The 26,810-nt window shown below is 54.9% G+C and overlaps 1 protein-coding gene across 1 annotated transcript in view; it reads right to left on the bottom strand.

The window, feature by feature from the left end:
* The window catches only part of LAMA5 (laminin subunit alpha 5), a gene marked incomplete at its 5' end in the record, with an annotated part of 47,801 nt that overhangs the window by 8,049 nt on the left and 12,942 nt on the right, over window positions 1-26,810 (bottom strand). The window contains 50 exons of the mRNA XM_080925767.1: window positions 40-210; window positions 666-777; window positions 962-1,072; window positions 1,146-1,297; window positions 1,802-1,951; window positions 2,043-2,223; window positions 2,441-2,541; window positions 2,820-3,034; window positions 3,132-3,212; window positions 3,388-3,515; window positions 3,675-3,788; window positions 4,425-4,655; window positions 5,394-5,477; window positions 5,565-5,666; window positions 5,841-6,002; window positions 6,107-6,247; window positions 6,431-6,575; window positions 6,758-6,962; window positions 7,252-7,463; window positions 7,544-7,659; window positions 7,987-8,126; window positions 8,705-8,831; window positions 8,941-9,142; window positions 9,221-9,318; window positions 9,687-9,795; window positions 9,873-10,033; window positions 10,315-10,468; window positions 10,541-10,647; window positions 10,724-10,866; window positions 11,046-11,184; window positions 11,322-11,478; window positions 11,635-11,734; window positions 12,154-12,259; window positions 12,343-12,392; window positions 12,490-12,595; window positions 12,829-12,881; window positions 13,393-13,530; window positions 13,605-13,739; window positions 13,826-13,960; window positions 14,053-14,190; window positions 14,272-14,412; window positions 16,402-16,464; window positions 16,611-16,745; window positions 16,898-16,988; window positions 17,083-17,201; window positions 17,347-17,462; window positions 21,783-21,880; window positions 21,969-22,139; window positions 22,226-22,344; window positions 23,027-23,144. Coding sequence (XP_080781893.1) covers window positions 40-210; window positions 666-777; window positions 962-1,072; window positions 1,146-1,297; window positions 1,802-1,951; window positions 2,043-2,223; window positions 2,441-2,541; window positions 2,820-3,034; window positions 3,132-3,212; window positions 3,388-3,515; window positions 3,675-3,788; window positions 4,425-4,655; window positions 5,394-5,477; window positions 5,565-5,666; window positions 5,841-6,002; window positions 6,107-6,247; window positions 6,431-6,575; window positions 6,758-6,962; window positions 7,252-7,463; window positions 7,544-7,659; window positions 7,987-8,126; window positions 8,705-8,831; window positions 8,941-9,142; window positions 9,221-9,318; window positions 9,687-9,795; window positions 9,873-10,033; window positions 10,315-10,468; window positions 10,541-10,647; window positions 10,724-10,866; window positions 11,046-11,184; window positions 11,322-11,478; window positions 11,635-11,734; window positions 12,154-12,259; window positions 12,343-12,392; window positions 12,490-12,595; window positions 12,829-12,881; window positions 13,393-13,530; window positions 13,605-13,739; window positions 13,826-13,960; window positions 14,053-14,190; window positions 14,272-14,412; window positions 16,402-16,464; window positions 16,611-16,745; window positions 16,898-16,988; window positions 17,083-17,201; window positions 17,347-17,462; window positions 21,783-21,880; window positions 21,969-22,139; window positions 22,226-22,344; window positions 23,027-23,144 — 6,583 coding nt within the window. The remainder of the gene's footprint in view (window positions 1-39; window positions 211-665; window positions 778-961; window positions 1,073-1,145; window positions 1,298-1,801; window positions 1,952-2,042; window positions 2,224-2,440; window positions 2,542-2,819; window positions 3,035-3,131; window positions 3,213-3,387; window positions 3,516-3,674; window positions 3,789-4,424; window positions 4,656-5,393; window positions 5,478-5,564; window positions 5,667-5,840; window positions 6,003-6,106; window positions 6,248-6,430; window positions 6,576-6,757; window positions 6,963-7,251; window positions 7,464-7,543; window positions 7,660-7,986; window positions 8,127-8,704; window positions 8,832-8,940; window positions 9,143-9,220; window positions 9,319-9,686; window positions 9,796-9,872; window positions 10,034-10,314; window positions 10,469-10,540; window positions 10,648-10,723; window positions 10,867-11,045; window positions 11,185-11,321; window positions 11,479-11,634; window positions 11,735-12,153; window positions 12,260-12,342; window positions 12,393-12,489; window positions 12,596-12,828; window positions 12,882-13,392; window positions 13,531-13,604; window positions 13,740-13,825; window positions 13,961-14,052; window positions 14,191-14,271; window positions 14,413-16,401; window positions 16,465-16,610; window positions 16,746-16,897; window positions 16,989-17,082; window positions 17,202-17,346; window positions 17,463-21,782; window positions 21,881-21,968; window positions 22,140-22,225; window positions 22,345-23,026; window positions 23,145-26,810) is intronic.

Genomic DNA, 26,810 nt, shown 5'->3' on the forward strand with positions numbered 1-26,810 from the left:
CTGAGCAGCCCTGACTAACAGGGTTTGACCACCACTCACGCCTCTGGGCGTCTGACAGTTCAGCCTCTGCCACTGCCCGTGGGGCCCCCAGGTCACGAGTCCGCATTTCCCAGAGTAGCCGCTCCACTTCAGCCAGTGCCCAGCGCAGCTGCTCGCCAGACGGTGCCGAGGCATTGTCTGGAGATCCCTGGCCCATGTGAGACGCCAGTTCTACAGAGAGGGGATTGTCAGGGCCTGGGGCTAGACTCCACTCATCCACTTCACACCAGCGCACACCCCAACAGCACTTCACAGGCTCTTGGAGCCCCCCAGGATTAAGACCCCTCTCTGCCTTTCTCCATAAATCCTGACACGCTGGTTCTGTCCAATTCCCAACCTTCCCCAGGCAAAAAGTTCACTTTTCCCCCCCAATCCTATCATACGATTGGGAGCCCCAGTTTCTCTTCAGCCGCTGGTCTGTCTGTCACTAAAGGGTTTGCTAGAATCCCCAGTGGTGCTGTATGAGGGTCTAGCTCTGAGATCCAACGGACCCTGGCCAAATAGCCACTTGCCCAGAGAATCAACGTACTGGACCCAGCCAGCTCAAGAAGAGAATTCCAGAAGGCCCTGTCCTACCCCTCCAAACAGCTCACCCCATACTGGGCCCAAGCTTCAGCCAGCCTCACCATTCAGGGCACGGTCCACAGCTTGCACAGTCTCCAACAATTTCTGTGCCCGACCCAGTGTGGACTCCGTGTTGACCAGTAGCTGGCCCGCCCGATCTTGGACCCCTATGGCCTGTGGGTACAGTTCCCTTCAGCTGTAGCGTTTGTGGTTACATGACTGAGACAGGGCAAGATAAAAAGGGTGGCCCCAGGGATGGGCATGGGTGGCTTTGGTATCAAGGACTGCGGGGTTCTGGGGGTGAGGGCCTCCTGAGGAGAGGGATCATAGGATACTGGGGCGGGGTCATAGGTCTTGCCTGAGTGCCCAGCTTCTCCGTATCCTGTTGAAGGCTTATACTCTGCTGCTCTAGAGTCTGTAGCTGCTGTTCTGTCTGGTAGCGAGGTCCCAGCGGGCTCCGGAGCGCACTCTGTGGGGGGCGGAAGGTTAACTACCACACGGCCAGCTAGAGGAGGCAGGGCAGGTAGGTGAGCACAGAATACCTGCAGGTCAGCAATGGAGGCATCCAGCCTGTGCAGCCTTCCCCAGGCTGCGGAGCTCGCGTTGATACCCTGCAGCTGCTCCCGGATAGAGGGAAGGAGGGCACCAGCCCGCTCCAGGTCATCCAGAAGCAGGACCACACAGTGGTCACACACTATAGGTGGGAGAGCGGAGGACATGGGTGAGCCAGGGATCCCAGGGACAACCATTAGCACAAGAAACCAGTACCAGGGTTATGGACCTGAACGGGTCAGGGCAGGAATTAATCAGGAAAACGGGGTCAGCATTGGGTCAGAGATGCATGAGAGGTTAGCATAAGAGACTGAACTGTGTCGGTTGTCAAAGTCATAGGGGTGAGAGGTCGGCGAGGGCATCCCAGGATCAAGTGAAGGTCAGGAAGAGCTGGCCTGAGGTCATGGAGCACTTCATTAGGGAGAGTCCAGGGCAGTGAGACCCACCAGGGCAGTAAGGGTGGATATCAGGTTAGCATGAAGTTAAGAAAGTCTTCAAAAACCGGACACAGGAAGCTGGAGTCCCTCTGTGGTGTTGAGGTTACTTATTACAGGCAATGAACACCAGGCCATCAGGCCTGGGAACCCCAAATACCAGGCAGAGTAGAAACCGTGGTAAGAGGGAGAAAGGCAGAGCGAAGACTCACCCTCACAGTGTACGCCATGGCCCCCAGGCCTGCCCGGTACAGGGACCTGGTGCTGCTGGCTGCAGGTGTCACAGCGCTCCCCACTGAGCCCTGGGGGACAGGTGCAGCGGCCGGTGTGTGGGTCACAGTGGCCCCGTGGACACTGGCAGCCTGCAGCAAGAGGGGCAGGCAGCTGTGGCTGTAGGCGTTGTCCTTGGAAGCCTGTCTCGCTCCACCCTGCCGCCCCTGTTCCTGTACTCACGCCTGCAGCCCTTCTCCGGGAGCCCCCAGTAGCCAGGCGCACACTCAAGGCACTGGGGTCCTGTGGTCCCTGGCTGGCAGTGACATTGACCGGTCTGAGGGTGGCACTCAGAGCCCTCGGCAGCTGGTCCACAGGCACAAGGGCGGCAGCCCTGACATTGCTCAAAACCGAAGTGTCCTTCCTGTGAATCACCTTGTTGTCACTGGCTGGCCAGCCCTCAGCATCACACTTTGCCAGCCCTGGAAACCTGGGCTATCTCAGGCTCCTCAGGACCAGTGAAAGCTCCCCCAACCCCATTTTTCCACAGAGCAGGACTCTCCTCTCCCTCAGCCGCTCCCTCCACAAGCCGCATTCCTCCCGTTAGCCTGCCCCGTCCTAAGCCCCACTCCTGGCCCTACCAAGCAGTGGTCACAACGTTGTCCAGTCACGCCTGCCTTGCACAGACAGCGTCCACTCTGGGGATCACAGGTTTCTGTCCCACAAGGGGAACAGTCACACCCTGCAGAAAGTGGGGGCTATGGTTACTGCCCCCAGTTCAGTCCTTCCAAACCTAGCCCATTACTTCCTGCTGTTTTCCCCATTACTTGGTCCTAGCCTTTCCCACCCCACATTCACTGGTCCGATGGCTCTCCTCCGTGCAAGCCCTTACAGCCCCTCCCTGAAGGGGACATGGCAAGGACAGGGTCTGATTGCAAAACTGGCGACCATGCAGAAAGGTGGTCACACCAGCATATAACCTGTCCTTAGGGTGCACCCAAGATCCCACCCAGCGCTTACGGGTACAGTTGCCTGGCAACAAGGCATTGCCGTAGTAACCAGGGGCACAGCTTTCACAGTGGGGCCCGGTGGTATGGCGGAGGCAGCCTCGACAAGCTCCTGTGAGGGGGTCGCAGTCATTGAAGATCATGTTGGGGTCTCCATTACCACTGCAGTCACAGGGCTGACAGGAGCTGCCCAGTACCAGAGGGTTCCCAAAAAAGCCAGGTGCACACCTAGGGACAGTGAGAAAAGGAGAAGAGAGGGAGTGGTCAGGGTCTGGTGGCCCTGCTCAAGGGTACCTGTTAGTAAAGATTCAGCCCGCCTAATTACCGCTCACAGGAGGCACCGGCATAGCCTGGCCTGCAGAGGCACTGGGTTCGGCCATTTCTTAAGATGCAACCGTCTGCAAAACTGTAAGGGTAAAGATAAGACAAGCAGTTATCACACACCGCACCTCTCCATCGGGGCAGCCAACCGGTGCTGGGGGCTCCCACCAGCTACATCGGGGCAGGCACGTGGTACTGGGGTTCCCACCTAACGGCCTACCCCAGCTGCTCGGGTGCTGCACAGGGGACCAACTACTTACTTATTGGAGGGCACTGCCAAGGGGCAAGGGCAGCTCACACAGGGAGATGCAGGGTCACTGGGATTGCTGCGGACAAAGCCAGGCCTGCAGCGCTCACACTGGTCCCCTTCTGTGTTGTGCTGGCAGCCCTGGGACAACAGCCCATCGTCAGTGCTGAGAGCAGCAAACACACTCCCACCCCAGGGACTGCTCTAAGCCAGCTGGTGTGTATCCTGGACCTGAGGCCTAAGCTTATCTGGAACCACAGGCCCTGGGGTCTTCCTGGCCACCCTGCTTAAAGTACTCACCATACAAGTACCAGAGCCAGGAAGGCAGCTGTCGGAATGGCCATGACACTGGCAGAGGACACATCGGCCCAGGAAGAGACCCTTGGTGTCCCGGTAATAGCCAGGGGCACATTCCTGGAGAAAGGCAGAAAGGGCATTTGTGATTGGATGCCAGCCCCAAGGCTGGGCAGACCAGATGGGCCACTCACACGTCCGCCTCTAGGGACATTCGTGCACTAACAGGGGGTACAGAGACAGCACACATTGGACCCTAGGGAACTGGATGCCAGAACCACTGGCCATGTCTGACTGTTAGGCCTCTGGACTTACGGACACAGTGCCAGACGTGGATACTGCAGTTCAGGAATGACCAGCCTGTGGGACTGGTGACCAGAGCCACCTTTCTACCCTGAACATCTTTTCCTAGTGGCGGTCGGTCACAAACCTTCCCCGGGTATCATGCTAGACTACCCAGATCCCCAGGTGAGGGAGCAGAGTGGGAATCAGGATGGATCAGGGATGCTGGCTGTGTGGGTTCTGAGAGCAATGGATGGGTCGCAGCAGCTGTGTGTATGGAGGGGCAGGCAGTGGTGGATGCTGGGAAAACAGGCGAGGGCTCGAAGCCACCTGAGCAAGTACGCAGGATGCAGGGTAGACATTCGTGGGGAGGGGGGCACTCTGGGGAAAGACATGGGACAGGGAAGAGAGCAGATGCTGGCAGAGTCTCGAGGAAGGACCTTCCTGGCTAAGCGCCCACCCTCACCCCTTTACCTGGCATGAGTCCCCACGGTAGTTGGCAGGGCACATACACAGTTCCACACTGCTGGCTGGAGGCCCCCTGCCAGCCTCGCTAGCCACCTCTAGTACCACTCTACGCAAGGAGACAGAGGAAGAGGTCTGCGAGAAGAGAGCACGGATCTGCAGCTGCTCCAGGCCGGCCAGCACCATCATAAGTTCCTCTCGGGACACTGGGTTGTGAGTCTCCAAGTGCCGGAAGTTCCCCTGGGGGGCCAAGGTAAGACCTCAGCTGGGGTGGAGCAGGGAGCACAGAGCTGACCCCCACAGGTCGCAGGGGAGCGGCTAGGCTCCTACCTCACATCACAAAGTCAACTCCAGGTGTACTGAAAATTTACATCCGCCAAGGAAATAGTTCAGGTTGTTAAAAGAACAGAGAAATGGGCCCTTTCTGACATCGGAGGCAAATACTTTCACAAACAAGACCCACAGGCTGAACAAATGTGAAAACTTGATAAACTTCAGGAGATCAAGAACCTGTTCATTAAAGGACATTTTGAAAGCTTTTGTCTGTTTTTAAGGATGATTTTTTTTTTTCTGCTTTTATCAGTACTCTGCATGTTTGTACAGATGGCTAACAAGCCGAGTTCAATCCCCTTGGGAGTTGTACGCTGATTCCATGCATGCTGTAACATGCATGTGTGCGTGTGCATGCGTCCATACACACATCCAGGAAATAAATAAAATATAATTAACTATAAAAGAGATCGAGCTACAAACTGCAGGCGGCTCTTGCTGTGTCTCATGTGAGGTACAGAGCCCGAGGAGACACAGAGGGGCTCCCACAGTGCCTGAGAAGGCTTTAGAACCAGAGATGACCCACCATGGGAAATAGGAAAGGACACCCGCCGCCTCTGTCTCCTCCTCAGCATCCTCCACTGTGGAGACCAGCGAGCAGTGACTATGGCTCCTTTGGGCCCTTGCTGGGCTGCAGGCTCTGCTCACCTCTACCAGCTGTAGCTGTCCTCGGTGAACCTGGCCAGGCGGAGGATATGTCAGTTCCAGGAAGGCGATGCTCATCTGGTTGCCCTGAGAAGCAGACACATGGACCAGGTGAGAGCCGGCAACTGGGCTGGTCCACTATCCTGGCTGGTCACACCCACCGCACTCCACAACCTGCAGCACAACATCCGGCCGGCTCTCGTAGGGAATGAAGACATCTCCTCGCTGGGTCTCTGAGTGCAGCTCATAGTGGAGGGTCCCACCGTAGGATGACACCTGGGACCAGCACAGTGGAACAGTCTCCCTCTTTGCCACCTTACAAGCACCCTCACCTGGGCACCTCTCGGGCTCCATTTACAATATAGCTCCAAGGTCCCCGGATGTGACCTCATTTGCCACCCACCGATGCTCCCCAGTGCCCCGGGGCACTTCCTCAAACCAAATGCTCACCCTGTCTCCCAGGTAGGAGGGCGGAGCCTGCCAGTAGAGCTCAGGAAACGTGTCAGCCACAAGGCGCAGATCTGCGTGCAGCAGCTCCACCTCGGGCCGATGATTGTGGGGTACCACCTGCCGGTCACTGCTCAACAGCACCCATCCCTCCATGTCCACGAACTGCATGCACACACGTGGGTCACAGAGTGGGAACTTGGCCTTGCTCTGCACTCTGGGACCCCTTCTGGTGGCTTCTGCCTCAGTCCCAGGGGAAGGTAGGATACCTCATGGCGGGCATGGTTAGAGTTCCCACAGCGCTCTGTGGCCCCGAAACAGAAGCAGCGGGTACAGCCCTTGGGGTTAGCAGCATCCAAGGAGAAGGTCCCCACGCGACACTGGTCACATCTTGAGCCCTGTACATTCTCCTAAGGGCAAGAGACAATCAAGGCCAGAGTCTAGAGCCAGAGCACTAACCAGTTTCCCGCCTTGTTCCCCCAAATGCTTCCAGGAAGCCCCACCTGCCCAGTAAGTTGCTGAGGATCATGGTTCCACTGAAGCGGATACGTAGGAAGCCCCTTCACACATAGGTGGACACAGCCTCTACTTACCTTGCAATGGCACTGGCCTGTAAGGGGGTCACATACGGAGGCCATGCTGCCTGCCTCGTGGCAGTCACAGGGGCGACAGCCAGGATAGCCATAGAAGCCTGGAGCACAGGTGTCACAGCGACGCCCGGCTACATTGGGTCTGCATCTGTGTGTGGACAAAGGCTAGGGGAGTCCCATTCCAGCCCTGGGCCCCAGCCCCCAGATCCCACAGGACCCCGGCCCCCCCCCCCCGAGTGTGGTCTGAGATTAACAGGAGTGGAGTATAAGAGGCAATGTTCGCCCTGACCACGAGACCCCACACGACTGTGGGGTGCTGTCGTGACTCACCTGCACTGACCACTGTCCATGTCACAGGTGGGGTCTGTCAGCTCCTGGACACCAGGCCCTGAGCAGTTACACTCCTCACAGCCCACCAAGGGGTGGCACCCAAAGCTCTGTGGCTGGCAGACCAGGCAGTCAGGGGGCACAGTGCGTGGTGGACAGATACACTGACCTGTGAGCTCGTCACACAGGCGGGCTCCGCAGTCACAGGCTGTGGGAGTGGAAGGTACTGGTTGACCCTTCTGCCCCATTCAACCCCAGGGTGTGAGGGTGTGGTAGGGAAGAGCAGGGACACTACCCTTCTTCTACCCCTTCCGGGCTCCTGTGTGTTACTGTCGGGGACACAGGGTCCTGCTGATTCCTAGGCCCTGTTAGACAAGCCCACACAGCACAAGCCGACAGCTGCCGGAGGCGGTCAGTGAGGCTCCAGAATGTTTCCTTGCCCACCATGCCCCCGGGTCCTGGCCCAACCCCATCCCCCAGGGAGTTGGGGTACTCACGTCTGCAGTTGGGGAAGCCCCAGTAGCCGGTGGCGCAGCGGGAGCAGTCTCGGCCAATGACGTGGCCCCGGCAGGGGCACTGGCCCCCGAAGGGTTCGCATGTGGGGCTTATGGCGCCCACCTCGTGACAGCCACAAGGGAGGGCCCCATTGTTGTAGAAGAGAGACAAGGAGGTGGCAGCATTCCGGCAGAACGGAGACGAGTTGCTGGGGCTATGATGAGGGGTAACAGTGAGCCTGGCCCTTAGCCTGACCCTTGTGCCCCCATCCCACTCCAACCTAACCCAACCCACCTAATGTGGTAGCCCTGGGTAGCACAGTGGCTGATGAAGTCATAGGACTTGTCCAGAGGCTCCTCTTGGAGGTAAGTGGGGCTATAAGCATCCTCAGGGACGATGAGTATGTAGTCCTACGGAACAAGACCTGGTCAGCTTTGCAAGATCCTGGCTGGGGGAATGTGGACAGAGCCTGTGAGCAGGAGCAGGTAGTGGTGCAGCCCCCTCAGACTGGCTAAGGCCAGGGCATGGCAGTCCTTGTCTGGCAGACAGCGAAGGGACAGCAAGCTAAGTGTCCAGCATTGTTCACGTCCTCTTCTCTTTCCTGTTACCCAGCCTCCATTTCTGCCCACCAGCTGGGCTTAGTGGCTCGGTTCTCAGGGAGCCTCAAGAGCCTCCGATGGTGACGGGGGTCCCTTGGCAAGCAGGGGATGTACCCAAGCTAAGACCCACAAACTCACCAGCCAGAGCCAGCGGCCTTCGGGCACACGCACGGTCACGGTGAGTTCGTCGTCTGTCACATCCAGCATCGTTTGGCCCTCACACAACACCAGGGTGCGGCAGCCGTAACCATGTGGACAGAAGCTGGCATTGGCGTGCCCTGGCAGGGGGTCAAAACAGGAAGGTCAGGCCTCCAGCGCTGAGCACTCTAGTTGCACAGCTGCTCTATCCTGAGTGTAGGACAGGCAGAGAGATCAGGGGACACAGACGGGACAGGCCTTGTGCTATGAACTTCAGGTATGTCACAGGCAGAGAGCCTGCGGCAGCCTCTGAGACCAGGCCTCATTCTCTGTGAATGATATGTAGCCAACACATGATCAAGTCCCTCTCACCACTCCTGACAGACACGCAGAGCTCTAATACAGGGAACGGGCGTTGGTATAAGGCTCCCGAGAACTGGGATAGGTGAGGTGGAGTTACCACTCACTGTGACCATAGGGCACTTAGTTTGAAAACTAATAGGGCTGGAGAGATGGCTCTGTGGATAAGAGCACTGACTGCTCTTCCAGAGGTCCTGAGTTCAAGTCCCAGCAACCACATGGTGGCTCCCAACCATTTGTAATGAGATCTGATGCCCTCTTCTGGTGTGTCTGAAGACAGTTTACTTATACATAAATCTTTAAAAAATTAAAGGAACTGGCAGCGCCCAGGTCTTTCTCCCTTGGAACAGCTGCTCACCCTGCCAGATGCGGCCACCGTTGATGAGTACCTCCACAGGGAAAGAGGGGTGGACCGGCTGGTAGCTATGCAGCAGGAAGGCGTAGCGGCCCAGGGTGGGCACCTGGGTGGTGAAGACCACCGTGCCCTGTTGAAGACAGTCTCCAGTGAGTGGCAGGGACAGCCGGCCCCACCTGTCTGCAGCATCACCACCACCCCCATCCCTGGAGAGGCTTCCGTCTGCCCTGAGCCCTCACCTGTGGGTGGCGCAGCAATGTGGGTTCTGCATTAGGATCCACCGCAGTTGGTGGCCGAGGTTGTGGTCCCACTGGGGGTGCACCCGGCGAGAGCTCCTGAGACTGAGTCAGAGGCAGGTCTGGGGGCAGCGGCAAGACCTGGCAGTCCTTAAGGACGATGGGCTGCGGTGGCTTCGGGAATCGGGAGGCAACACAGGCAGCGCTGGGAAGCAGGGTGAGTGAGAACTTTCTCCTGGCCAACTTCCTAGTTCCTCACCCTAGCCACTCCCAGCCCCAGTACCTGCTGGGGTTGAAAGTTCCATGACTGCTCACGCAGAAGACCCGGGGCTCCACAAACTCAGCGCTGAACTCCTCCACAGGTACGAGGGTGACACTGTGCTGAGGACAGAGGGTGACATGCTGCTATTCCCTAGGCAGCCGAGGACAGGAGGGGCGGTGGGATCTCCACAGCTGATCACAGATGTTAGCTTCCCGGAGCCCACACTCAGAACTGGTGATGGTTCCTAGGGCTTTCCCCCCAAACCTTGCGGTACCCCCACCTATCTATTGCGGCACACCCCACCTCTATCTGGGGCTCTCAGCTCAGAGGCAAGAACACGGCCGGATCTGCATAAGCCCCTCCACAGACAAGTATGTCACAACCCCGCACGGCAGGAGCTCCTGGGACCCATAGGCTCTGTTCTCTTTCATACATACTTAAAATATGCTAGAAAAAGCTACTCTGGGGCAAGGGCCTGGGGCTTTACCAGGAGGAGGTGAGCCTGCTCAGCCGTGAGCCGGATGCTGGCTTCAGAGTCCAGGTGGAAGATGGCTAGATGATGCTGTGTATCCCGAGCAGGACCCCGGCAAAGAGAGCTGAGGGAGGGACGGATTATAAACAGGAAAGATCTGAGGAGGGTCCTCCCATCCGCCCTTTCCTGTTCTAAGCTTACCTGTATGGGCAGGGGTGGAGGTTGAGAATCCCCTGCTGGGGGGCTCTCTGAGGGGTGTGTACAACCACTCCCATCTCCTGGTGTGAATCCTCACTGACATATTCCACCACGAGAGCATATCTGCCGGGCCGAGGCACTGCCATCTCAAGCTGGATGTCCACCTGAGGGAGGGCAGGGTGAACAGAGCCCTACAGTTCGAATCCTTCCCACAGCTGCCTACACCTAGATCTTGGAGCCCAGGGCATCTACAAGCAGAAGAGGTCTACACTCCCGGTGACGAAGGAAGCGGAAAAGCTAGGTGAGTTCCTGTTTTCCACCCTGGGGACAGCAGCAGCCACTCTGGGCCATGGATGGCAACTCCACCACCTCACAACCTTGCCTTGCACCCCCTCCAGTCTAAGGTCCACAGCACCTACTCCCCCACAGGTCCTAAGATACCCACATCACTGCCGACACAGGTGGCCAGCGGAGGATGTGAGGGGCTGAGCTGCTCTGTGGGGCAGGGCCGGGGCAGGCTGTTGTCATGGCGACACAGGGCCTCAGTCCCAGCTGCCGAAGGGAAGCCATCCAGGGGTAGGTGAGCGTAGAGGAGGCAGCTGGGGAAGAGAGACAGAGGTCAGCACAGGTCCACGCAGGATCCAGCCCCGACCCATCCAGCAAGACCTTACTTCTCTGTGGAGTGTAGGGCTGAGGGACGGTAAGTGCAGGCCTCTGTCACTCGATGCTGAAGAAGAGCCGCCTCATAGTAGGTGCTGGGCAGTAGGACCACATAGTCCTGAGGGAGGTGGGGGGTGAGTACACAGGCTCTGGGGCCCAGGGCCCACCCTCATCCACTCTGACCCTTGCCTCACCAAGAGTACACCTTCAGCCTCGACCAGCAAGGCCCAGGTACCGGGGTTCAGCACAAAGGGCTCCCCAAAGCCCCTCTGGGGCACAATGACAAAGGCAGGCTCTGTGCTGGGTAGGAAGGCCACTGGCTGGCTCTGCTCTGTGCCTAGGGCGGAGAGGGTAAGATGCTTGGGCTCAATCCACAGACCACCCGAGTCTGTACTTCTCCCATGTAACATACACCTCCCACGGGGTCAGGATGAAGGGGACACGGGCCAGGTCCACCACCCGCATAACTTGGGTGATGTAGGGCTGAAAAGGAAGCAGTGTGCCGACCCCACTCACAGTTGGTACAGCTGGAAAGCTTGCCCTCTTCTCGAACAGAGACCCGCCCATTCACACTGGTCAATCCACGGTTGACATACCGGAAGACCAGCCGAAAGAGGTCAGGAGAGGTCACATTGAGCCTGGCCACAATCCTGGGCTGTGGTGGTGTAAGACAACAACGTCACGCCTCGGACCACTGACCTGGGTCCCCTGATCCCGAGGTGCTGCGTGTTCTGCCTGACACCCCAGAGACCCAGCAGCTTCCATCTCTGCACCGAGCCCAGGGCGGCCCACCTGGATAGTCGTCATGTGTGCGTAGCCTCTCCAGCTGAAGTTCTCAAACTCCAGGGGGTTGAAGCCAAAGCGGACAGCATGACCCTCGGGAGTGGCCGCCTCCTCTAGTTCCAGCCGCATGTGATGCAGGTCTGGAAAGTAGTGGTACTTCTCCGGCCTGCAACGCAGAGGTGTCTGAGAGGGACGGACAATGGCCCCTCATGGCCACCCAGATTTCCCAGGGGGTACCATGTGGGCTCCTAGCGAGAACATGGGGGGGGATATCATTCATGCTGCCTCCCCAGCCCAGGCCCAGGTGGTGGAAGGAACTTACTCGCTGCAGGTGGGGCCCTGGATGTTAGGGCGGCACCGGCAGGCACCCGTCTTTGGTTCACAGCCCTGACCCAGGGCACCACCAACATCACACCTGCAGCCTGTGTTGGAAAAGAACAGGGTCAGAGGCTGCCTAGCCCCTAGCACCCTCAGGGGTCCCTCTCATGACCCTCCAGGTTAGGCCCAACAGGCCAGTCTCTACCAAGCCCAGGGAGGGCCAGCATGGTCCACCTGGATAGCTGTCATGTGTGCACACCTCTGGTGTCTACTACCCTCAGTAGATAAACTAACAGCAACTCTTAGGGTCTGCTTGGGGGCAGGGGCAAGGGAACTGGGATGGACTAGTCATGTCTGCTATGAACACAGGGTGGAGCAAAGGGCCACATGTCAGAATCCTCTCACTGTTGTCAGAGTGAGACCCCTTCTTGCCTGACCCACTTGTACTCCCGTGGGCCTCAGACTTCCAGCATGCATGACACAGTACAGATGGGGGGAGGGGAGCTGGCGTATGAGGACTTACTACGGCAGCCAAAGTAGTCAGCATGATCCAGGCCGAAGAAGCCATCCTTGCAGGCCGCACAGGTCCTGCCACACACATGAGCCTTGCAGAAACACTGCCCATTGCCCTGGGGAGGAACAGGAAGAGAGGTTCAGGGAGGTGATACACTTGACCCCAGACCCCAACCCAATACCTGACTCTCTGACATACTTGGCACTCAGTAACTCCACCCAGTGTACCTCGTGGGTCACAGCTGCAGCCTGGGGAGAACAAAGCAGGATTGAGAGTCCTGGGGAACAGGATGGGGGGCAGGTCTACCCCTTAGACCCCTAACCATCCCCTCTAGGGCAGACTCACGTGTGCAGCCTTCAGGGTTGCTAGAGCTCAGTCCCCAGTACCCAGGTTTACAGCGGTCACAGCTTGGCCCCTCCACATGAGCCCGGCACATACAGGGAGCCTGAACCTGGGAGAGAGTAAGACTGAGGGACAGAAGAGGGCTGAAGCCCCTCACCCACCCTTACCCCATGCCTGGCAGCCACCCAGAATAGAAATAAAGGATCGGCAAAAGGAGCAAATGGGCCCTGAGGTTGCCACAGCAAGCAAGCAGCAGGCTGGAAACCAGGGTCTCTCTGGGGTTCAGACTTGGCAGGCTGGGTCCCCTGCCTAATCCTCCAGCACAGGCAATGCTATGCTTACCTCAGGAAGGGCAGGATTGGCTGGGGCCAGACCAGCAGGGTGACAAGAGCCAGCTAGGAAGAGATAACCAAGCTTTGATCATTCCTCAGTGACAGGGCTCAAGGTCAAGGGTTCCCCAGCCCCAGATTAACCCCCAGACCCTCCTGTGGTTGTGAACAGGTGTGAAAACATGGGTCTCCCCACCCATCCCTGCCACCAAGGCAAGGGCACACTCGTTCCTCCCCCCATGCTGCAGGGAGCCACAGAGCATGTGGCTACATGCAAGAATACACATGGGCATTCACCTACAATGAATACACACACATACACACACACACACACACACACACACACACGTGTACATACTCATCATGCACACAGAGCGATCACATGAATGGTTCCCAAAGCACGGAACACACGGAACACAAGGTGGCACACGCAAACATCACATGTGAACACAAGCACATGAGCAACCTTAAAAACACACAGCACAGGGACACAGCCACAGAGCGCAGTCCCTGAATACACCTATGAGCTCACCTCCGTGAACAGATCACACAAACAGCTGCACCACCGCCAGCTCACCTTCACAGTAGGGGAAGTTATAGGCCCCTGGCACACACTCATCACAACGAAGTCCTGTCACTCGGGGCCGGCACCTACACTGGCCGGTTGTAGGGTCACAGGCTGTATGCAAGGAACCATCAGCAGAGCAGTGGCAGGCTACAGGAAGAAGTCAGCGTGTGGGTACAGGTAGGGCCAAGAACCGCACACCTCCATTCTCCCCAGAAACTTACGGATGCAGCTGGGGAAGCCGTAGAAGCCGGGGCTACATTCCTCACAGGTGGCACCCATGTAGCCAGGACGGCATCGGCACAAACCACCCACTCCACACTGTTGATCCAGGGACCCCCGAGGGTCACAGGCACAAGCTATGGGCACGCAGGGAGGGGTTGGGGGTCAGACCCTGGTCCTGTGGGAATGGCTTGAGCCCTTCTCGCTCTAAATCTCTGCTCACCCTGGCACTCGGGGTACCCATGGTATCCTGGAAGGCAGCGGTCACAGTGAGAACCGTCGAAACCAGGTCGGCACTGGCAACGGCCAGCCTCATCGCAGCCTTGAGGCAGGGTCCCTGCTGGGCTGCAGCCACACACTGCAGAGTAGAATGTGTTACTGGGACCCGGACAGGAGCAGGCTGTCCCTCAGGCACCCCAGCCACCTGTGCCACCTGCTGATGCAACTCACGCTGACAGAGAGGGAAGTGGAAATAGCCAAGAGCACAGTGGTCACACTTGTCCCCCTCAAAGCCGGTGCGGCACATGCACTGGCCTGACTCTGGGTCACAGAGGCCGTTGGCTACCCCGGGGCTGGAACACTGGCAGGCTGCAAAGAGAGAAACAACCGATCAGCTGGTGCTCACTTGGTGCAGGGGCACCTCACGAGTGGATGAGGGGCTGCGCTCACGGTGGCAGCTGGGCCCGTAGAATCCGGGAGCGCAGAGCTCGCAGTGGTCGCCCCGGAAGTTGGGTTTGCAGACGCAGCGTCCCAACCGCGGGTCCTTCCGGCAGGCATTGCCCTGGGTCCCTGCGGCACTGCAGTCACAGTCTGGGAGGAAGGTGGGGACAGGGAGCTTAGACACAGGCAGAGCCCAACCCTCCCACCCGAAAGACCAGCTTTTCTACAAAGTCACTTCCTTACGCATTTATGTACCACAAATTAAGATCTAAAAAGGGGTCAAACTCCCAAAGCTGGTACTTTAGGAAAACAGTGATGAGGTGCAGATTCAAACCACCTGTCCGGCTGGGTGTGGTGGCACAAACCTTTAGTCCCTATCTTGAACAAAATCAGGCAGATCTCTGCGAGCCAGCCTGGTCTACACAGCTAGTTCCAAGCCAGCCAAGGCTATATAGTGAGACCCTGGTCTTAAACACACACACACACACACACACACACACACACACACCACCACCACCACCAACAACAACAACAACACAGATGTTAATTCGCCACAGTTTTAACAGAGGCTCCTAATTAACGAAAGCACAAGCACAGGGAAAACAAGACTAAACTGTCAAGCCAGACAGAAACTTCTGGATTTATCATTATTTCTGGGAGTTGGGAAGAAGAAAGCCCATCAGGTGGCCCAAACCATGCAGCAGAGTACTGTGAACATCTTCCGACCGATGATCCTGACAGGAATAATGGCCCGGAGCTAGCAGAGAGTGTAGCAGTAGCCAAGTAATCAAAATAAAGGCAGGAAGTCACATGGTGGTGGTGTGCGCCTTTAATCCCAGTGCTAGGGACCTGGTGGGGTGAGTGGGTGGGGACTCAGAGGCAGGTGGTTGGATCTCGGGGGAACTTGAGCCCAGCTTAGTCTACATAGCTAGCCCGATGGCAGCCAGGGCTGTGAAAGAAAGCCAAACAGCAGAGGCTACGGAGCAGGTCAACACTCCGGCCAGCAGCTATGCACACAGCTGGTGCACCAGCACTGCTGTCTTACATTAGAGAGCACACTTGGCACCCGGGCAAAAGGCCACAACATATGCAAGTCTGCTGAGCCAGAGCCTGCTGATGTCTGGGAAACACCCTGTGGAGAAGAGACCATGAGAAGTCGCTCATGCCCGTTTGAAGGAGGGCAGAGTGGCTGGTTAATTTGATGCTCCATCTGTCTGTATAAGAAAGCTGCAGAAGGCCATGTTTACACGATTGTGGCAGGAGACACAACCCCTAAACGGCCTGTGTGGTTCACTTCAGTGTTTGTAAGAATAAGTTATTTGGGGGCTGGAGAGATGGCTCAGCAGTTAAAAATACTGACTGCTCTTCCAAAGATCCTGAGTTCAATTCCCAGCAACCACATGGTGGCTCACAACCATCTGTAATGGGATCAGATGCCCTCTTCTGGTGTGTCTGAAGATAGCTATAATGTACTCAGATACATAATAAAATAAATAAATCTTAAAAAGAAAGAAAGAAAGAAAGAAACAGAGAAAGAAAGAAAGGATGAGTTATTTGGGCTGGAGAGATGGCTCAGTGGTTAAGAGCACTGACTGCTCTTCCAGAGGTCCTGAGTTCAATTCCCAGCAACTACATGGTGACTCACAGCCATCTGTAATGGGATCCGATGCCCACTTCTGGTGTGTCTCAAGCCAGCTACAGTGTATTTACATATAATAAGCAAATAAATCTTAAAAAAAAGAAAAGAATGGGTTATTTTCCTTCAATAATGGCACCCAGGGCTCTGGGAAAGGCAGGCCATGCCCTGCACCAAAGCTACATACAGGCTCAAGCAGAGCTTTTCATGTGGCTGTGCTGAAGATACACCTCAGCAGTTAAGAGCACTGGCTACTCTTGCAGAGAAGGAGGTTGAGGTCTCAACACCCACGTGGTGCCTCAGAACCGTAACTCCCAGACCAGGCGGATTCAACACTTTCTGCCTCTATGGGCAGGCAGACACACACACACACACACACACAAACATGCATACACATGAAGTAAAAATTAACTTTAAAGGTTAACAAGCTAAATGAAAGGCGGCTAAGATCAAAAACTGGTTCTCTGTGCACGGCTTCGCCCTGATGACTTCGGGGTACTTACTCACGATCTGTCCGGCGGGAAGCACCTGTTCTCTCGTGTCATTGTGGGGAGATGAAGGCAGAGCTGAGGGAGGAGATATCATACTTGTCAACCACTCCAGGGCTCTGGGCCCTGGATCTTCCACCCTTCCTAGGCCCTTCTATCCCCTCAGGCAGCGACCCTGGGCCTTCCCAACCAACCCCCACCCCGAGCTCCTCGCTGGCCCTCACGGTAGCAGTGTGGGAAGTCCGTGTAGCCCTCTGCACAGGCGGCACATTGCTCTCCAGTGAAGTTCGGCCTGCAGTAACAGCGGCCCGTCAAGTCTTCGCACGTCCCATCCGTGAAGTCTGACTCACAGTCGCAGGCTGAGGAACAGTCAGAGAGAAGGGGGTCATAAAATAATAAGGAGCTATGGTCTGGCCTCCTGGGGTGGGAGGGAGATCTGGGAGCTACAGCAGCCGAGACAGCCAGACCCTAAGACTCACAGCCTCCAAGGCTTAGAAACAACGCTACTTACGCTGACAGATATCAGGTGAGTCCAGTGGCTGGTCAGGGGCACGATAGAAGCCAGGAACGCAGCGCTCACAGTTGATACCCGTGGTGTGGTGCTGGGGAGACAGATACACAGCTCACTAAGTCCAGACATGTCACTGTTCCCTTCACATGGGCCACCTACACCGGGTTGGCCTTTGCCTAGCGCACCTGGCAATCGATGCAGACACCTCCACCCTGGTACACGTTGTCCTGGTTCTGGCTGGCGTTGCGCCGGTCTACCTCAGGGTCATAGTAACAGTCGTAGGCATGGCCGTGACAGTTGCAGGCTGTGGAGTCAAGGCCAACGATTAGCATGCCTTCCATGGCTCTGGAGACCCTGGGACCCAGTCTGTGAGCCCTGGGAGTGGGCAGTGTGTGGGGCCTAGTCCGTGAGCCCTGGGAGCCGGCGGTGTGCCGCAGTGGAATACGCACACTGGCATTCATTGGCGCTGTCCGTGGTGGCGGGCTTCCACGGCTGCTGGTTGAAGCCTGGACAGCATCGGTCGCAGGAGCCTCCACACGTGTTGTGCTGGCAGGCACACTGAAGCCTACGAAGGGACAGAGACCAGTCAGGACAGGCATCAGAGGGCTAGAGATGAGGTGGTGGCACGTCCTTGGGCATCGCCGGCCTGCTGTGTGGGCACAGGCTCCCCGTCCCACCTTTTCCCAGTTGTCACGCTCTGGTCCAGACATCTGACTCCCACTGCAATGGCTCTGCACATGGCCTGAGCCTTAGAGAATGGGCAAAGGGAAAGAGACAGACTCCCTGAGTCAGCAGAGAGGAACAGGGGATCTCAGTGACACCCTTAGGGTGTGTACTGATGTTGGGGTGGGGTCTGGGTGCTAACACAGGTGGAACTTGGCCCTCTCAATACCGTGCACCCAAATCCTGATCCAGTCCTAAGGGAAGAATACATTCATTTCCCCAGAAACCTGGATCTTACTCAGCTTGTGAAATCCTGTCAGCCAGACACCCCCACAGATCTAGGGCATCTCCCCAGGGGCTAGTGGCCAAGAACTACTTCCTCTTTCCAAAGGCCGAAGGCCCGCCGCTGTCCCAGTGGGCAGGGGGACAGCTGGCCAGAGATGAGCACAAGACTGAAGCATCTGCGTTGTATAAACCCACACCTCCCACGTTCTACCGGCGTGTGGCAGGGTCACAGCCAGCTCAAAGAGACAGCATACACATTTCCTGAGCAATGGGCCAGAAGCCTGTCTGTGTGTGCCAGGAACTCAGGACCTCAAACCATCAAGTTCTGTTCCTGCTGATCCCCATCAGGGGGTCCCAGGGCCTTGGGAGTCAATTCTGCTTCCTGTTACATACATCCCAAAGGCTTCTGGGAAAGCCTCAGCCTCCACATAGAAGGAACGAACTACCTCTCAGGACAGATAGGCAGCAGCCATTCAGTCTAACCAGCTGAAGCAGAACCACAGGTCTGCAGCGAGCCCATCTCATTTTGAGCGATCTACATGGTTTAGAGGCACCCCTGAGCTAATAAGGGAAGGAGGCAGTAGAAAGTGGTGTAAGGCTGGCTAACGGGTAAAAAAAAAAAAAAATCACTACAAGTCTGCCCTGGGGGCCTCTCCCTAATCAGAGGCAGAGCCCCCAACGAGGTCTTGCAAAGGAAGGGTCTGCAGATGCCACACACAGCAGACTTGGGCCCTACTCCATCTAATGAAGCAATGCTGTAAAGAATGTTTCAGAATGACTATAAACAAAGGAAACTAAAAATAGGCAGATGTGAAAAATGACTAGTTAGAACTTCTAGAATTGAAAAAATGCAATTATTAAATTATTTTTTTAAAAAGCCAAGCTCAGTGTGGTGGGGCCCGCCTTTGATCTTAGCAGTTGGGAGGCAGAGGCAGGTGGATCTGTGAATTCAAGGCTAATCTTGTATATACAGTGAATTCCAGACCAGCCTCATCTACTTTATGAGCTCCAGGCCAAACAGAGCTGCATGGTGAGACTCTGGAAACAAAGGCCGGAGCTGGAGAGATGGCTCAGTGGTTAAGAGCACTGGCTGCCCTTCCAAGACGGGTTTGATCTCTAGTACCCACATGGATCTGACACCATCTTATGTCGCCTCCTCCTCAAGTACACAGCACACATATGGTACGCATACATACATGTAGACAAAACACTCATGCATACAAAAACTTAAAAAATATTTTTTAAAGGAAAAAGAAATTAAGGATTTTCAATGGAGTAGGTGAATAACAGGACAGACAGAGCTAACGGGGACATTCTCTGAGGGAAGGCCACCAAGAAGACACAAGGAAAACACGAGGTGTCCTCAGACAGGGATCACTGTGTGGAAGCACAGACAAGGACAGAGAGGACAGAGGACACCTGGTTAACAAACACACATGCATTCCAAGAGCTCAGAACCAGAGACACGCCCTCCACACTTCCAACTGGATCCACAGGGCATACAGGCAGAGGTCATAAAAACATGGCGACCACGTCAGCCTCAGCTCAAGGGACCCTGGACCCGATGAGGACCGAATGCTGACCCAGGTAAAGAACTCCATGGAAGGTCTGAAGGCACAGGCATCAAAAAAGAGCCAAAGCCAACAATGCCCTAGCTCAACAGCTGCCTTCCAAAGGTGACTGGCAGAGAGCCACCCACTAAGTGGTGGTACACTGTAGAAAACGGAAAAGTGTCCGGCGGAGCAAGGGTCCTTGAGAACAGGAACCAGGAACCAGAGAGTGACAAAGGCACTGGACAGAGACAGAGACGAGAGTCCCAGGTGGGAAGGATGTGGGGCTGAGGAGCAGGTCACATGGGGAGGAGCTAGGGTCTCTCTCTGCACATCTGGCTTTGCCAGAGCCTGTCATAGAATACACTGTGACACAGCTTTGTCACTGTGTGTGTGTGTGTGTGTGTGTGTGTGTACATGCCAGGGACACCCTGTAACTACAGCTGCTCTGGAGGCTGAGACAGAAAGTCGCCCAAACTACAGAGTTAGTTCAAGGCAAGCCTGTGCAGAACAAGAGCAGACACTGGGCTGGGGCTCACTGGGTATAGCGATTGCTTAGCATCCACGAGACTTAGTTTCTTCGTCAGCGCTAGCAGCCATGGTATGGACAAGTGGGGATGAGGAGCACACTGGATAGACAGGATGAGGGAAAGGCGGCACGAGCCAGCTGCAGGAACAGACGACCTCATCTCTGGAGGGACAGCAAGTGACTGAAAGAATGCATTGGCCTGCTTCAGAGCACAGGCTGGAGCTCTGAGATAATATTTGGTTGAAGTCTGTGGCTCTGGGGAAAATGCCAGCATATGCCATTCCTCAAGCCTTGAAGGGAGGGCTGGGCTCAGTTCGGCCTGAGCATGTGAGACAGGTACAACGGTGAGCCTCTCCCAGCAGGTAAGGATGGATCCAGATGCCAGGGGCCCCACTTCCTCTAAGGCTAATTTGGTTTACTAATAGGCTCCATCCATTCCTGGCCAGAGGGAGCTGTACTCCCACTCGGTATTTCATTTCCCAGGGCAATTAGCAGAGCCCAGAGACTCGTTCCCACAAGTGTCCCCAGACGTCTAGGACTGCAGCCTGTCTGCCTGCCTGAGTCGTTCAGCTGGGGACACCTGCTTAAGTTGCTCTGCAGGAGACAGCTTTGTCACAGTGTGTGTGTGTGTGTGTGTGTGTGTGTGTGTGTGTGTGTGTGTGTGTGTGTACATGCAAGAATCTGGAACCGGTGTTAAAACTGTGAAGCCCCAGTAGAGACTGAATACTGAGCTCAGCTCAAGACTGAGGATCAAAAACTTTGAGGCAATAGAGGTGTCAGGTGGACTGCTTACATCTTGTGGGCGTGTTCTAGGGCAGGTTAAGGGGTTGGGGGAGGGGCTGCCTGGCCAATGTACTGGGTGGGACGTGAGTGTCTCATGTGGACAACCCACTGCGGCTCCACCCTGCAGGTCTATCGGGGTCCACAGCCAGCTCCATCCAGTGGCTCTACCTGCTCCTGTTCCTGATTTGTTCTGACTCGAGGCTCATGCTACCTCCTCAGAGCAACTGTGTTCATGCCCACAGGGCCTTGTCTGTGAGCAGCTCAAAACTTGGCTGCTGCCAAAGGGAGGGGAGGGGAGGGGAGGGAAGGGGAGGGGAGGGGAGGGGAGAAGAGGGGAGGGGAGAAGAGGAGAGGACAGGAAAGGAGAGGACAGGACAGGAGAGGAAAGGAAAGGCTATGTCCTGTTAGCAGCTTCCAGGCAGAATAAGAACTATGGTGCCAGGCTCTGGTCATCCGTTTAGGGCTAACTGGGAGGTCAGTCCACCAGGAGCTCTAGACTCAGATACAAACTGTATGAAGGTATATGGTGTGTGTGTGTGTGAGTGTGTGTGTGTGTGTGTGTGTGTGTGTGGTGGATACTGGGTGTTTCCTGCCTAGTCAGCTGGTTTTGGGTAGGTTATGGGAGCTTGGATGTCAGGCCCAGGGCCAGGCTAAAGCTCTACTTACTCCCGAGAGGTGAGTTTTTGGCCGGCCCTATATGGGGACTGGGTACATAAAATGGGGAACACTTGCTGCTCCTGTCCTTGACCTTGGCCCTTGCTCTGAGTGGGGTAAAGGTCACGATGAAGGCAACAGGGAGTCTTTGTGCCCTGGGGAAGTTTAGGGGAACTGGGGTGGGCCACCTGGACAAATGCTACACATTCACCTAGGGATACAGGTGTGTGCCAAGTCACCATGTCTATCACTGATGTTGCCACCCAAGACCAGGATAACCTTAGAGACTCACACACTTCTACCTCTTCAGATGGGGAAACAGACTGGGAGTAGCTGCCAGTGCGGGCCCCATGGGGAAGCCAGAGTTATGACAGGCAGGTAGGTAGATGAGCACAGACAGACAGAGAGCCACAGGTCTCACCTGAAAGGATCCGAGGGGTCCTTAGCGTCACAGACATCTGCATGACCATGACAGACACAGCGACCGCCAATGCTGATGTCTTTGATGCTATAATAATACTGTAATGGAAACCATGAGCATTGGTGTCACCTGACCGTGCCACCTACCCCAACCCACTCCCCAGAGCCTCTACACCCACGTGCTCACCCTGCGGGTGACGGTGGGGTCCCGAAGCGCCTTGCCCATAAGGTGGCCCAGTAGGGTGTTGGTTCGCAGAAACCGCAATCGGATGTTGGTGGCCTTGGTGAAGTCTCGCAGTAGCGGGGAATAGGAGAAGTTCATGGCTCCTGGGCGCCCGTTCACCAAGGACACCACGATCTGCAGAAGACAAGGCGGATCAGACCAGGTTTGTTAACTACAGGGACCCACCACCCCCAGACAAGCATGGCTGTGCATCCCCACACCTCGCCATTCTCCAGAGGCACTATTCGAGAGTACTCCGTGGTGCAGATGACATCGTCATCCTGCGTGATGCGCTCTAGAGTCCGAGGTCCAAACCGCTCCAGACAATCCCTCTTGGAGGCTGCAGGAAATGGATAAGAAGGTAAGACAACGGAATGCTAGAAGTAGACAGACATCCTGGGCCCCAGCCTAGCGTCCTGTGCTGCCTACATGCTGTGAATCACAGATCGGTGCCCTGTGTTCTACTGGCCAGACAGAGAACCCTTGCCTCAGGCAGCCAGGCCACACTGGACTGCAGAGACGTCTCTACCACATTGCTCAGGCCTCCATTTTCCTGGGACGTGCCAGAGGACAGATGTTCCTTAACCTCTCTGTGGGCATAGTTAGACTGCAGCTGCCCCTCCCACTCTCAGACTGGGAATTTTGGGGGACGTGCCTTCAGGCCTATCTAATCAGAGTACCCCCTGCTCTGCCAACATAACTAGTCAGGTGGCATGTGGCCGGGCCTGCCAAGGGCTCCAGCTGTCTCCTGCCGCAGGCAGTAAAGTTGGCAGGAGGTAGGCCCACAGCTGCCAGGGCTGCTTTGTTACCACAGGAGCTGAAGCCTATCTAGAGGAGCCATAAAACGGTCCAAAGATTCCTGGTACCACCAGTGTGACACCAACTATGTCCAATGTCGAGTGTGGGAATTGATACGCTCCCAGCTACCCCTAAGAGGCCATCATAGGGGATTGGCATCAGGGGCCTTGAAACCACTACAGCCCCATGGCAAGAACTCCAACTCTCCAGCTCAGGACACTCACAGGCAAAGAACTGCCAGGGCTGGTAAGTGTGTCCGAAGTCCGTGGATCGCTCCAGCACCCAGAGGTCAGGCCTCGGTGAGTTAGCAAACTTGATGAGCACATAGGCCACGTGGAACACCTGCGGGAGCAGAGAGTGTGATGTCGGACACCGGCCCCCTCCAAGTACCTCCCCGCCCTCTCAGGTGTGAGGTACAGCAGGAGACACAGAGGCTCGTCTGTGATGAGCTCTTCCGGCCTGACTCTGACATGTCTTCCCAACAGGCTCATGTTTTGAAAGCTTGGTCCCGGCTGGTGGCGCCATTTTGGGACATGTGGAAACTTTAGGAGGTGAGGCCTAACTGGAGGAAGTGGGTCACAAGGAGCCTTGAAAACCTAGCTCCTGTCACAATGATCTGAGGCACACACTTTTAATCCCAGCACTTGAAAGGCAGAGTCTGAAAGATCTGGGTTCGAGGTCAGCCTGGTCTACATAGTAAGTTCCAGGACAGTCAAGACTTTTTACACAGAAAAGGCCTGTCTCAGAAAAAAAGAATAAAACAAACCCGATGCCAGAGTTGTTGGGCCACTGCTGTCACTAAAGCTAATGACAAAGTCCCCAGGCTCTGGAGCCGGTGTGGAAGGAATGTGGAAGACTGAGAAATGTAGGTTAGAGAAGTCTAGAAGCTGGGCTGGAAAGATTGCTCAGTGGTTAGGAGCACTGATGGCTCTTCCAGAGGTCCTGAGTTCAGTCCCCAGCAACCACATGGTGGCTCACAACCATCTGTAATGGGATCTGATGCCCTCTTTGGGTGTGTCTGAAGACAGCTACAGTGTACTTATATATTAAAAGAGAAAGAAAAAACATCTGACACGTGTTTATTGACAAAATAAATCTTAAAAAAGACTAGAAGCTGGAGGTGGAACTTGCTGGGCCATTCTGATGCAAGCATGAAAGACCAGGATCCCAGCAGAAATATGGGCAGTGATGCCTCCCTACCGAAAAGCATCGCCCACATGACAACCTGGCTCTCATTCCCAGAACCCAACATGAAGATGGAAGGAGATGAGGCTCCACATTGTCCTCTGACCTCCACACATGTACATGGCCCACGTGTGTACACAAACACATACTTACATGCACACAAATACACATTAAAAAACAAAAACAAAAATAAAGCGATATGGACAGGGTGGCTTAGCTTAAGAACACAAGCCATTCTTCCAGAGAACTCAGCGTTGGTTCCCAGCACCCCTGTGGAACCTCCAGAGTTTCAATACCCCCTCTTCTGGCTTCCTTGGACACCAGCCATACATGTGGTACATAGACATGAGGCTTCAGAGGGAATAACTATCCCATAGAGAAGTCACACTAGTCATTCTGGCTAGGAATCTGTCCGCATTTTGCCTGTGAGAGAGGCTAAATTCAAAAGGAATGAATTAATTAATTTTGTGGGGGTAAAATTCAAGTCAGCATAACATCTAGGCTGTCATGGTTATTGTTGGCTGCCTTTGGTCAGATTTACAACCAGAATCAGCAGCAGCAGGAGGAAGAGGAGGAGGAAGAAAAGAAGAAAAGAAAAAAACCCAAAGATGTAGAGAATGTAAGTATTCAAAAAAAGGCAGCTTGTTTAAATAGAATGCAAAGCCTAGTAACTTTAATTAGAAATTACGTAATTAGCAAGGTCCCTGGGGGCCTTCAATGCAGTGAGGTGGCTCTACCAGGTTCCATGGTGTCAAACTGTCAACTCTCCTGAAAAGCTGCTGCCTGGGGCAGAAGGCTACGTGGGAACATGGACCCACCATTTCAGGTATCTGTAACTAAGGACCAGGGGCCCACCCATTGCTCAGGATGGTGACAGAACTCGGCATCATCTATAAGGTGGTGGATCTGCTGGGATGGAGAATACAAGAGTTACAGCATCACCTTCTACCGAGATTTCTGAGAAAAGAGTAACAGAGTTCCTGGTTCCAAATGAAGCCCCAGCTACAGCAAGGACCCAGCCATTGGCAATGCCTGAAACTTGGAAAATCTATAAAGAAGAGCTACAGGCACCAAGTGGAGTCATCTCAGAGAAGCCACGTAGTCTGCCAATGGAAGCCATTTGGACAGGGCCACTCGATGCCACAGATGTTGAGCATCAGCTACAGGATTTAATGTTGGTCCTTTTTGCTTTGCTCTCATTCCTTCCTTTTAGAATAGGACTGTCACACACTGTAGTGATGCACGCCTTCAATCACAGTCCTTGGGAGGCAGAGGCAGGAGGATCCCTATGAGTCCAAGGCAAGCCTGACCTACATTATCAGTTTCAGGACAGCCAGAGTTAGATAGTGAGATCTTGTCACAAAATAACAAGTAAGTATGGGTAAATACATTTTAAAAAGAAATGATACTGTTATTTTATTTGGATGTAGCTTCTGGCTCTTATAGACTCAAGGAGTCTGAGTTCAGAGAATACTTAGAACTTTGGGTTTGTGAAGTGTTTGATTTTTTTTTGAAGATTTATTTATTTATTACATAAAAGTACACTGTAGCTGTATTCAGACATACCAGAAGAGGGCATCAGATCTCATTACAGATGGTTGTGAGCCACCATGTGGTTGCTGGGAAATGAACTCAGGATCTCTGGAAGAGCACTCAGTGCTCTTAACCACTGAGCCACCTCTCCTGCCCTTGAATTATTAATTCTAGCCCTCAGGGCTTGAGAAGGTTCTTCCACAGCGCAGCCTTGAGCTCCCAGCACTAAGTGACAGGCTGTCACAGAAACCTCAGCAAAGCACTCTTCTGGACCAACAAACCACCTTTTCCCTGAACGTCTCAAGGGGATCCTCACTTCATAAGCTCCTGCCCACCACCCTCCCCAACCTACCTCACAACTTAACTCTACTAGCTCTTGTCCCTCCTCACCGGAGGCTCCCCAACTTCACTGTTACCTCCAGTCTGCCTACAGGTCACTTGCAGTGTCGGATATACACAAACTACCTCAACCCGAAGGTAAGATGAAGCAGGAAGTTCCTTACCCACCTGTGTTGAGGACTAACTAGCCTGCCAGAAATGAAGTCCTTGGGATAAAGGCACTGGGTGGGCCATTTGCCCATTTAGCTGCCTGGGGCTGGGCTGCCACTCCATACTAGAGTGTTTCTCAAGGACATATGAAGCCTTGGATTCCATCCCAAGAAAAACACACACCCCAACACTTCTCATTCCCTCTTGACCAGCACCTACAAGTTCCATATCACCTGCTCTCTATCTGCACGCCCCGCTCAGCCCAGGGGTATCTCCACAGCACCCACTCCAGGTTTGGCCTCCCCTGTTCTGAGGAAGGGGAGGGAGTGTTTTCCACAGCCCATGCACAAGTCTGTAAGCCGAGAAGAACGCACCTCCCCCCCCACAGGTCTTGGAAATTAGAGCAAGATGAACAAGGAAGGGGAGAAGTCATTGTCCAGGCTGGGATCTGTTCCAGGCGCTGGAACTAAGGAGGCCAGTGGGGTGAGCAGGCTGGACCCCGGCTGCACAGGGCAGATCCCTCCTGCTATCTGCTGCCCCAGCTTCTCACTAATAGCAGGTGGAAGTCACCAGGTTTAGAGTGTGTAGGACCCCATGGGGAAGGGGAACCCCTACTCTAGGCTGTATTAGCTTGCTTACTCGCTGTGATTAAATGCTGACCAGAGGCAGGAACTAAATAAAGTAGAGACACGGAAGGATGCTGTTTATTTTAGTGGCTTGCTTCCCTTCTGATTTAAGCTTATTTCTTTTTAACTAATTTATTTTTTAATTAATTAATTTTATGAATGTGAGCACACTGTA

This window comes from Micromys minutus, assembly GCF_963924665.1.
Source record: "Micromys minutus genome assembly, chromosome: 11".
NCBI lineage: Eukaryota > Metazoa > Chordata > Mammalia > Rodentia > Muridae > Micromys > Micromys minutus.